The 12,410-nt window shown below is 43.2% G+C and overlaps 1 protein-coding gene across 1 annotated transcript in view; it reads left to right on the top strand.

Annotated features, from left to right (window-relative positions):
* nav3 (neuron navigator 3) overlaps positions 1-12,410 on the top strand; it is a gene marked incomplete in the record, with an annotated part of 202,937 nt that overhangs the window by 152,515 nt on the left and 38,012 nt on the right. Inside the window, 7 exon segments of the mRNA XM_035678645.1 lie at positions 1,057-1,180; positions 2,885-3,197; positions 4,612-5,338; positions 6,603-7,028; positions 7,880-7,921; positions 10,086-10,243; positions 10,985-11,179. Coding sequence (XP_035534538.1) covers positions 1,057-1,180; positions 2,885-3,197; positions 4,612-5,338; positions 6,603-7,028; positions 7,880-7,921; positions 10,086-10,243; positions 10,985-11,179 — 1,985 coding nt within the window.

The following is a 12,410-nucleotide window of genomic DNA, read 5'->3' as shown; positions in this document are numbered from 1 at the left end:
TCTCTCTCTCTTTCTCTTTTCTCTCTCTCTCCCTCTATCATTCCCTGTCCCAGCTCCACCAATCATTCATTTGTCCTTCCAGATTTAAATGAAAGGATGTTTGGTCAGATTTGTCATGCAAATTAAGGGTGGAGCATCTGTCTCACACACACACACAAACACACACACACACACACACACAGACACACGTAAAGGCAAACACACATACAGATGAGACTTGACATGTTGGCATGGAAACCAATTAGTGTCTGTGAGGACTCTGCATGTCTCTGCATTGTGAATGTGTATGTGAGCTGTCACAGCTGCAGCACTGTCGTGTATGTGTGTGTGTGTGTGTGAGAAATGAAAGAGAAGAAGAACTAATATATTATTATTAAAGGTGATTTATTGTCTCTGATAGCTGAAAATGGGTTTGCAGATTAGAGAAACATATTGCAGGAGTTTTCAGAGCTGTAATTCTGCTGTAATTAAACAGAGTGTGTGTGGAAATGATCGCTGTTGGATCCATGCGCTCCTCATTTTGGGGGCTCTCGGTGTCTGTCAGCCTTCCACAACAGCTAAATAATGACATGCTAATGAAGATCCTTTTATTCCTCCACACACTCAGAGTTAATGAGGAGCTCAACAATTAATGAGCCAATGCCTATTTTTTTCTCTCAAAAAAGAACTCAAATACCCATAAGTCAATGGGGGGCAAAAAAGGAGCACAGCTGCTTGAAGAGACAAATTGGGCAATTACAAATGATCTACAGGTCTGCAAGCCGAGCTGCTGATAGGACTCTGAGAAAATTATATAGCTATGTGCCTCATTCCAGCTCTTGTTTCTGCAATCATACAACGACATGTGGAGTAAAGTTTGAATTAGAGTAAGAAACGATGATGGCAGACTGAGTGTAGACAGTATGCTTGTTAGTAAAGCAGGTGTAAGGTCAGAAGAATGCTATTACTGCACCTGTCAGTATTACTATCACTGTTGCATTTAAACTGGAAGGCTCCAAATCAAAAATGAAGTGGACCCTACTGACCTCTATTGTTCCTTCTCCTCTGCTCCTACAGTTGGGACGACAGCAGCTCAGTGAGCAGCGGCCTCAGCGACACATTGGACAACATCAGCACTGATGATCTGAACACACCCGCCTATTCTGCTGTCAGCTCGTCACGCAAAAGCAAGGGAGCACAGGTAAACACTCGCCATTTAGTACGCCGTAGTGTAGTTCGTTTATAGACAATCATTAGCTTTTTACTTTAAGCGATCACATTTATGCTTCAGAAATCATAATAGAGGTTTTCATTTGTGAAAGTTATCTTGCTGAATAAAACATGTAGGTATCATAAAACTGTTCGCCACAGAGCTTATTTTCTGCAATAATCCAAAATCCAATGGAAAAATCCCATTAGCTTTTTGTCCAGGGAACCAGGGTGCCACCTTCCGGGTTGGCCTACAAAAAGACATCATCCCTGCATCACACTGCATCACAGATGTTAGCATGCTAACATGCTAAACTAAGATGGTGAATATGGTAAACATTTTACATGCTAAACATCAGTATGTCAGCATTGTAATTGTGAGCATGTTGCAATGCTAGCGGTAGCATTTAGCTCAAAGTGCCACTGTGTCCTAGTACAGCTCAGTCTTGTTGCCTGTACAGCATATTTTAGGTGGAGTTATTCAGTACCCATTGTACAGTGATTACCTTTCAAAACCCGAACTTATTTTCTGGCATATTTATTTTACTTAAAAGAGCTCTCCAATCTTTTTACACAGGAAGTTCAGTTTACTTATCACCATGACTTCTAGTCTGCTTTTGTGTTGTTTTCTGTGGCTCAACAGGGAGCTTTCCAGAGTTGAAAATATAACTCTGATGATGTCAATAGAATTGTCTCAGTTTTGGCTTGAAACTCTTGAGATTACAAACAAAAAGTGGACGTCATGGCAGGGAGGGTTTAATGAGTTGCATAATAGAAGGGGAAAATAGGTAGGGTTTTGTAGTTGTTGTTGACCCATACTAGGGAATAAGGTCAGGTCATCTCAGATTATGACCATTCTTTATTTAATCTGTCGCTTGTGAATCTCTCAACTTTATAGAAGTGCAATACTACCACTTTAACATGGAGAAACAAATTGGAATGCAGATGCTGGACTAGAAACTGGTTCTTCAAATGCAGAGTTATAAGCACACTGGTTTAGCATGAAATCAGGGCCAGTCTGTATGTGAGTTCTGAAATCACAGCTGAGAGAATTAACCACAGACTGAAGGCCACTGCTCAGCTCTCATCACAAGTTTCCGCTGTATTCTGCCAAGTATCTTTGGCCCCTGATGAAATACTCAACAGACTGGGCTCTTAAGAGACTCTGGTGTTGCTAGGGAGACTGGCCATCTGTCAAGGTAGGCTAGTTATCACTGCTGTGGGTGTGGGTGTGTGTTTGTGGGTGTGTTTGTATGCGTCCCAAAAGAGGAGATCTGGACATGGGTGATTCCAAAGATAGCTACTGCTTCACACACACACGCCCTGCTGCTCTGTTTGTGCAGGGACTCATATCTTTTTATGTTGGCTATGTGTGTTTAAATAACGCTTCATAAAAGATCATACCAGAGCTCTAAACTACTATTATATACCAATATTTTCACTAGTTATTTTGAGTATGCCAAGGAAGACATTTAAATTGCTTAAAATTGGTTATTATTGTGAATTTTTGTGCCCATACTTTTTTACTGTTAAGACACATTATGTGGTACTAAAGTGGTAAGCAGGTACCCCACACTGGTGCGTTTAAGGACACTGCAAGAGATTTTAGGAAACCACAGATTTCATTATTTTACTGTAACATCTATGAATATGTTCTATGCTTTCTTTGACACCCACCACCACCACCACCCTGCAGTCCCAGAGAGGAAGCAGGTCCAAGCATGCAGAGCAGGAGGTGAGCAGCAGCTGGGCCGGAGCCGAGGACCTGAAGAAGGTGGAGGAGGAGCTGGACGCAAGCATGGACCCCAGCAGCGGCTCCTCCCGTTGGAAGCCTTCCTCATCCTCCTCCTCTTCCACTCAAGCCCAGGGCCAGTACGAGGAGGCCGGTCAGAAGGCTGCTGCGTTGGCCCAGATGTCCCAGACGGGCTCATGGAGGAGGGGCATGACGGCCCAGGTGGGCATCACACCACCCAGGTCCAAGGGTACCTCTGCTGCCCTCAAAACACCAGGTAGGAGATGCAAATGAAGTACATTATGACGCTCAGTGTGAGGAGGGGTTTACTGGGTTGTCCCCAAACTGTGTTTATTTGACACAAGCCAGTGGCACTTTGAAAATAGGCAAAAATTTGCAACATATGGAAAAAAGCAGTTTTTTTTTTCAAATGTGTACTACAGGTTAGATGCAGACACAAACATATCCACAGCCACAAAGTCCAGAAACAGAATTGGGTTCGATCTTAAATAGGGGACCCTTAATAAATTGTACAATATGTTTGCAAAAGCAAGGCTGAGGTAACGTTAGTAGCAGCTCAGCAATGCAGCCCTTCAGACAGTCCTTTGTCTGTCACACAGCGTTGGAGAAAACTGGATTTTTACAGGTGAGAACTCCAATATTCTATGAGGTTATCTTTTCCAGCTGTGCTTATTTTATTACAGATCCAAGTGGTGTCAAAATTGGCTTAGTGATAAAAGAAAAGTTCAAAAGTTTCCTTTTCAATCAACTATGGTGCTGAAAGAGAACGCTTTATGTACAAACATCTATGTGTTTACCTTAAAAAAGGGTAAGTTGTGGTGCCTTTGAACTTGTTTTCCTTTCAGAATTTTTTTAAAGTTAACTTTAAAGTTAGTCTATTTAAAACCATATCAAAGTTCATCAGTGTGCATCTGACTACATCAACCACCAACTGTTGCAGAGCACTTAACCCAGCAACTTAGAAAACTAAACTCTCTCCACAGATGCCAACAGATGTTTACCATTTTTACCAACTCTATAATGACTCACCACAAGTATAATTCATTAAGATGACCTTCTAATGGACATTTCTCACAGCAGACATTTCATATACCATGATAGGGAACATCACAGGTATCATAAACATTAATGGTAGCTCTGTTCTTTTAAGTATCCCAGTAAGACATGACAGTGTGACTGTGACTCAGCATTCGCTCATGATCCTGAAACTGAAGCAGCTAAATGGAGTTCAGCCATCATTCATTCTATTATTTTAACCTGTACCTTTACTCCTATGGCATATCAAAATCTCTAAAGTGAAAAAAGTTTGTAATGTGCTTCACTTTTATACTAATATTGATTTTGGTAGATGTTTTGGAATGGAGAGTTATGAGTTGCAGCAAATGTGTTGCCTCTACCCAAAAACTGATGATTTGATGATTCTTTTCCCTGATACCTGAGCTTGGAGACTTTGCAGTTGTTCTTAAATTTTCAGTTCACTCAGCAAGTTTATCAGCTTTGTTGCAGATAGGTATTGGTTTTCGATGCAGCTGGCTGTTGGCCAAAATGTACACTAATTTGGCTTTTCCTGCTTTGTGGCACCACGGGTGATAAAAGGAGCACTGGGCCGTGAATCTGCTGAGGGTAATGTTTTTGTATTTGTGCTAATAAGTGTTTATGCAAATTGACAGGCAAAACTGATGATGCTAAGGCCTCAGAGAAGGGCAAGGCGCCTTCTAAAAGTTCAGCTGGCATCCAGCGCTCACCCTCAGATGCTGGGAAGAGTAGTGGAGACGAAGGTAAGAAACCTCCCTCCGGCATTGCACGCCCACCAACCACTGGTTCATTTGGATACAAGAAGATCCCAGGTCCCACTGGTACCCTAATCACCTCCAGTGGTGCAACGCTCACCAGCGGCTCAGCCACCCTGGGCAAGGCGCCCAAATCCTCAGCTGCCCTTGGCAAAGGCGCAGGCATTGGCGGTGTGCGTAAGACCAGCCTGGATGGCTCACAGCCGCAAGATGATGGCATTCTACTCAGCTGCAGTGGCTCCAAAGTGACCCTGCAGTACCGGTCCTTACCCAGACCAGCCAAATCCTCCAGTGGGGTGGCAGCGGGGCGCAGCGGGCATCGCTCCAGCTCTAGCAGCATCGACTCGAACGTCAGTGGCAAGTCGGCCGGAGGGGCAGCGACGCAAGCGGGCGCCAAACGCAGAGACGGGAAAATGGGCTCAGACCGCTCCAGTCCCATCACCATTAACCAGACAGACAAGGAGAAAGTGGCAGTGTCAGACCAGGACCCAGCAGCAGGGCTATCCACCTCCCCCAAATCCAGCCCCACCTCCAGTTCAACAGGTCAATCAGGCCTCAGGCAGCCGGGCTCCAAGTACCCCGACATTGCTTCTCCTACGTTCCGCAGGTCAGACACACAAAACACGCCTACAGCTTCTGTTCTGTCTTTGTCCCTCGCCATATGTGTTTCTACGTGGATCAAGCATTTCATCACATACTTTTTCAGTCCCTTGATTATCAGCAGTGAGGGATGTTATTTTGCAATATAAGTTTAGGTCTTAGTTTCAGACAATGTCATCGACACATCTATTTCAGATTTTAAGGGTGTTTTCATTCATTACGACAAACTCATGTTTGTGGTGCTCAGCGATGTTTTCCTGATGCAGGCTGTTCCCCAGGCTTCTGTAACAGATAGGGCTATTTATTGAAGATGTCATCTGTAGTGGTATAGTCACACCATGGCTAAAAAATACTCTGTCATCGCTATCAATTTTAGATATGTTTGGATGCGCAGAATGAATATAAGACACTTAATAAATCACATTTCAGCACCTTCATGGAAAAATTGATTAAGTGAGTTTACTTGGCTGCACAGCCAAGGGGTGCCATTACATAGATTGTTCCCTGGTGTAGGTGATAAGCCACTGCAGATGAAACATATCTTTACCCTCCAAGATGAAGGTCTGATGGCTTTTCATTCAGGTCAGCAAATCCAACTTAGCCGTCTTGATCAGAACAGACAGGAGACAGGAGTTTCTCTGCACGCCAATCCCTGACTCATTAGAAGCATGCGTTCAGCAGGCGTGTCCAAATATCCGTCCCATCCGATCTGTCAAGCCAACCCGTTTCATCTGCATGTCTTCAAGCTTTTTTTCGTTTTTTTCCCTCAAGAGAGCATCACCTATATATTTTATGTGGTTGAGATGACAGACTGGGACAGGCGCAGTATGAGTAGCAGACTGTCTGAGCATATGTGGGAGGCAAACAGAGTTGAGTGGCCTAACAGATTAGGTTATTTAAAGTCACAGGGTTGAAACGGGCAAAGCTGTGAAAGCAGATGTGTCGATGTAAATTACTGAGAGTTCACAGCTGAAATGAGGTGAAGTTTGCTGCGAGGGATGAACGTGTTAGGAAGTGTGCTCAGTATTTTCTCTGTAGTTTCACGTTGGTGCTACAATGAAGATGTGGGGATTTTTTTCACTCTACTGAGTTTCTTGATGCATGTGAGCAATGCATTAATACAATTTCCTATGTAATATACATTAGATAACCTCAATGTAATCCACCCCAAAGAATACCAAATTCCTCTATTTCCAGTATGGATCTTGCAGATGCTCATCACTCGTCCTTTGAGCATTTCTAAATGACTGCACCCCCCTCTCTACCCCCAGATTGTTTGGCACCAAAGCCAGCAGCAAGGCCAGCTCTCCGGGCACGCCCGACTCTGGCAAGTGCCCCTCAATACTGGGCAGCCCCCACGGCACGCTGGCGAGGCAGGCCAGTCTGGACTCACCCTCCTCTGGCACGGGGAGCCTGGGCAGCGCTGGCGGCCTGAGCGGTGGCAGCAGCCCACTGTACGGCAAAACCCCAGACCTGTGCACTGACTCCCCGGCCTCCAGCCCGGCCTCTGGCCTCTCCCTGCCCTCCAACGCTCGGCCTTGGCCTGCCTGTAGCTCGTCAGCCGGCAGCAAGGACACACTGAGCTGCCAAAGCATGACCAGTCTGCACACCAGCTCTGAGTCCATTGATCTGCCGCTGGGCCACCACGGGCCCAAGGTCACACGAACCGGCAGTGTCAAGTCCACCCTGTCTGAGGGGTGAGTAACAGGGAATACGATTGTGCTGAATCGTATTCATTGTTTCATTTGAGAACAGAGACAAAAAGTGTATCTCCCTACCCTAAGATATAGAAACACAATGCAGAGCAAGCCTAAGTAATAATAATAATATGAAGAATGATACTAATAATAAGAACTTCACTCATCCAGAACACAGTTTAGTTGGATTTAAGTTTAGTTTTTCTGGTGTGGTTTTGAAATGTTAAAATAATAATCCAAAATCTAAATTCAGAACATACTGTGTTTATGTAGTTCAGTTTGGTGAGGACACACGTGAAGCAGTCCCAATGGCAGTTTCCCCTTATTATATCACAGAATAGCTAATGACTAACCCTTTTACTACTCACTGACCTAACTGACCTGCCATCTTTTCCACTGTTTATTGCATTGACCAGTTACCAATCTTAGTGTAATATTAGTTGTGGGTCCAAAGTCACGCCAGAAAAAGTCCCACAATAAATTTTGATCATTTCAGACGCTCATTCCCATGAGAAGTCTTTATTAGGGTGTTTCCATTGTTTTGTCCACACACTGTGCATGCAATACATCACAGATCTATAGAATAAAAAGGGCTCACGTTTATTTTCCCTTACTAGTTTAGCTGTATGTCTCAAAAAATGAAACAATTGATTTAAATATTGGTTGTGTTTTATATTTGTTGTACTGTGATACATTAGTAATGTCTTTGTTTTCTCCATTGTGCGTGTCTTTGCCTATGTGTGTGTCAAAAATCAAGTTTGTAAAATGTGACCAAAGTCTTTTACTCGTGTCACAGAAACAAAATGTTTTCTAGTGTTCATCTAATTCACTCATCCTCTGTGTTTTAACAGCATGCCTCTTGACAGAAACACGCTTCCCAAAAAGGGACTGAGGTACAACACATTTGCAGCCAGATCCCATTCTCAACTGTTATTTTATTCTCTCACATATATATTTGCATGAAAATAATCATTCTGATGTCAAGTGTACTTTCCATGTTGTACATGTGGCATGGTGTTGCACCAGATATAGCAGTGATTCCCAACCAGGGGTACCTGTACCCTGCAGCTGCTTGAGTATATGTGGAAAGATGAGGAAGCTCAACACATTTTTAAAAAACTGAATAAAACATATATCCACATATTGAGTAAATTATAACACTTATTGTAGTTACAACTAACTAGTTAGCAGACAGGCAGAGAAGTTGAGCCCAGTTAAACCTGTTATCTTAAAGGAATGGATAAACAGTTAAAATAGTTATCTTAAAGTAATGGTAATGGATAAACAGTTGAAACTGTTAGCTAAAAGATATCTAGCTCTCTTCTTGCTTTGGTCAAAAACTTGCACCAAATGGATGTAATGTAATGGATTTAACAGTTAAGACAGTTAGCTTTAAGTAATCAATAAATGGTTGACATAAGCAGACGTTAATGAAAAGGCACTTCACTGACAAAACAGGTTGGGAACCACTGATCTATAGACAGCAAATGTTGTGATGATCTCATGCAGCATTCACACTGCAGGACCAAATATTTGTCCAACTATCTGTGGGTTGAGATTTTTTGGTAGAATGCAATACATGAAAAGAAAAGAAATACAAAATACATTCTCATCTGTTATCTTGTATTTTCCAACACATTTTGGTTACTTTATGTACCAGTAGTAGTGTTTGACCTAGCTGAGATGTCTTCCCCAACCCTAATGAAGTCACAATTTTTTCAATCTTTTACCTATTGTTTTACCTGCACAAAATGAGTCTTTCATGCCTTTGGATCTGATTTTGTATGACAGATCCTGAAGTCAAGATTAGATTATAACTGTGTTTAAGTGAGGCAAAACATTTTGATGCAGTATGAATGCTGCCTCAGATGATCAGGCAGGAATGCGCTTGTCCGTCTGTTTGCATGTCTGCTGCTCTTTGTGCCTCCTCATCAGATTCTCATCTCATGCACTGTTAGAAATGCGGCAAACACAGCCGCCGTGACAGAGCAGTTCCTCCTCAGCTCCGCAAAATGGTCTAAACCTCCTGATAACATTTGTTCTGTTAGCTGAGGGGGAGAAGTAGAATGGATACTTTGAATGTAGTTGGGACTAAAGGGACTGAGACAGAAATACCATAACCCATTCATCACAGTGGCAAGGCCTCTGCAGGGAACAACCTCTCAAGCAAATTATACAGTACTGCTGCAGAGAGGGGCATGCTGGTTTCAAACTATTCTTTCATTTCCATGGCATATGGTGCTCATGCTCTTCTGGGCCTAAAAGCATCTGATCTTATACCACACTTTATGCCTGTTGGATGTGATGTTCAGTGCAGACTGCAGTGTTTTCTTCTCAACAGATTTTTCTGACCACAAATTTTTACAGCCATCTTTTCACATCTTAAAGTAGGCAGCATTTTTGCCTGATCTTTAGATTTCCTACAAGACTAATAATTGCCCCCTTTAGTCATACAAATCAGCATGTTGGTCCAGCTTATGGGAATTTTGTAAGCACTTAGTATACAGAGTCAAACATTGACCCTTGGATATTTCGGTCTGTTCCATTTCAACTCTGGTGAGGGAGGAGTGCCGCTGTATCGCACCATTCAACACACTCTTAGGCACCCAATCCCTGGTGGAGAGAATACGAAACACAGGCGTGGGGGGACTGGAGTGGGGTCAGATGTGACAAGCGTAGTAATGGGAGTGTTGGAAGGAAGACGGCCACTGAAAAGGGATGAGCGCAAACTCAATTATCATCCTCAGAGGATTAAATATGGCCGATTGTCATGCCCGCGATAAGGGGGCCTTCTGTTGCTGAGCCACTTTGGAGCTGGGGAGAGAAGAGATGAACAGCAGTGTCAGTGTGTTTGGCAGCTTTGAGCCAAAGCAGTGTGTGTGTATATGACTGTATGTGTGTAGATGCGTGCATGTGAGGCTGCATGTTTGTTTTTTTTTACCATTTGCTCACATGGTTCTATTATGTAGCTCATTTCATCACCACAGAACTTCACTACATCCACTTCCCAATATCTGTCTTTTTGCCTTGAGTTTACTGTGTCTTTGTGTGTTTCAGGTACCCTCCGTCCTCACGGCAGACGTCCCATGAGGAAGGAAAGGAGTGGTTGAGGTCCCATTCAACAGGGGGGCTTCAGGACACAGGCAGCCAGTCCCCGCTGTCTCCACCTGGAGCTTCCTGCACCACCACTGGAAAATACCACTACTCCAACCTGCGTAAGTCTATAGGAATACACTCGAACTGTAGCAAATCTGGAATAGATCATTGAGTAATAGTACAGTATGTCCATGGCCAGTGAATATCCAGTTTTTGTATTTTATCTTAGTGATTTTACTTGGCCATGTAAATATGATGGCAATCTCACAGCCAAGAGTGTATAAAGTAGAGTCTATAAAACTGGCCCTTGGCCATTGTTAATGATCAAGAATACTTCTGATTTTAGACAAACTTAAATAAACCAAATGTTCCAAAAATAATCATTTGAGTGAGCAAAATAGTTATGCAATCAAAGTGGATCTCTGATACATGCAGTTATTCTCAGAGCTTGAATTCAAACATCACAGACATAACGGAACCAACAAGGACCAACAGATGATGAAAACAAAGGCACCTAAAGCCAAATGATCCCACACAGTGTGGCCCACACACCTTTTTTAGTGACTTGTTGCACATGTGCAGTGTTCACTCTGCATCTGTTACTTTGCAGTTTAGAATAAAATTGGTTTCAGCAGTTTTTTGTATTTTTCATGACTGATATGTATGATTAAATAAAACATTTTCCATGCAGTGATTAAAAATATCTTACAGTCCTGAAATATTCATAGCACATCTGCAACATTAGTCGATCACGTCTAGCAGTAAATGGGTTCTTATTTCCTGCATGAATGAGTGATCACTGATGCATTTTACACATGCAAAAATAACTAATCAACACTGATCCTTTTTCCTCTGTGCAGTGAGCCCCACTAACATCAGCCAGTATAACCTGCCACCAGGCAGCAGCAGCATGAGCCGCTCCAACAGCATCCCTGCCCAGGACTCCTTTGACCTGTACGGAGAGGGTCACCCACTGGGTGGCAGCGCAACCTCCCTGGAGGAACGACCACGGGCCATCAGCCGCTCCGGCTCCTTCAGGGACAGCACTGACGAAGGTAGGACACACTCTGGGACCCTCTCTTAAACACACTCTTTAGGTGTACTGTGGTCTCTGAAAATGACCTGAAAATGCAGAGTGGGTCGTCCCCCAATCAGAAGGTTGTTGGTTCGATCCCCGGCTCCTCCTGCCACTTGAGCAAGATACTGAACCCCAAATTGCTCCTGATGCATAGCATCGGTGTGTGAATGTGTATGAATGAGTTAGTTTCTGTTCGATGGACTTTGCCATCGAAGGTTGAATGTGGCAACGAGTGTATGTGGCACGTAGTGGTAAAAGCGCTTTGAGTGGTCGGAAGACTAGAAAGGCGCTATACAAGTACAGGTCCATTTACATCTAAAAAATAATATTCTACTATCTGGTCATTCATAAATATCTGAAATATACTTAAAATTGTCAGGATTCTAGCAAATTTGACCGGTGGAAATGTGCTTGTTCTTTCATCCTTTTCTGCTACTGAGCATCTCTTCCTCCCTTTAGTTCCTTGCTCCCTCCCTCCAGTCCTCCTCACCAGCTGTTAAATCCAGTGGGTCTCAGGTGTCTCTCCAGCTCCTCCTGGCTCCTCTTGCAGGCCTCCATGTTGAGGTACTTGAAGATGTGGTATTTGCCCTTGGAGCAGATCTGCGCAGGTGGCATTTGCAGCGGGTTGTTGTCCAGTGAGATGCTCTGGAGATGGCGGAGGTGGCGGTAGCACAAGGGCACATGGGAAATACGGTTGCAGGACACGTCGAGCCGGACAAGGGGTAGCTCGGATATTTCTGAATGATGCAAAGAGAGGGGAATATATTATATATAGTGTCATTTGGGCCTCAAATTGTTAGTACTACATAGTTCAGTTTCAGTGCTGGCTTGGTTAATTAAAGTCATTGTTGACACTTATTATCGTTCTAATAGTTATTTCTGTCGTTTCTGAACTGACAGCTATACTCTTTTCAATTCCTACACTTTAGCTGAAACTTTAAACTTGAAACCCTTTTCGGTTACAGGTTTGACAGCAATTATTATTAGTATTAAGAAAACTATGAAAAGTCACATTTAACAATCGGCAACAATATACCGTAACACTACTTTTAACTTCATTACGGTAAACAAGCAAGCTAGTGGTGTAAGATCCATTAGGCTGAAGGCTAATAGGCAGAAGCAGTTCAATACTTTGACATGTTAACAATCGATAGCTCACAGTAATGATGCAATTACTGTGTGACTTGTTGAGATTCTACATTAAAATC

Source organism: Morone saxatilis, unplaced genomic scaffold, assembly GCF_004916995.1.
Source record: "Morone saxatilis isolate NCDOM2014 unplaced genomic scaffold, NCSU_SB_2.0 Contig10, whole genome shotgun sequence".
Taxonomy (NCBI): domain Eukaryota; kingdom Metazoa; phylum Chordata; class Actinopteri; family Moronidae; genus Morone; species Morone saxatilis.
The sequence above is the reverse complement of the archived record's forward strand: the minus strand, read 5'-3'. Positions and strand labels throughout refer to the sequence as shown.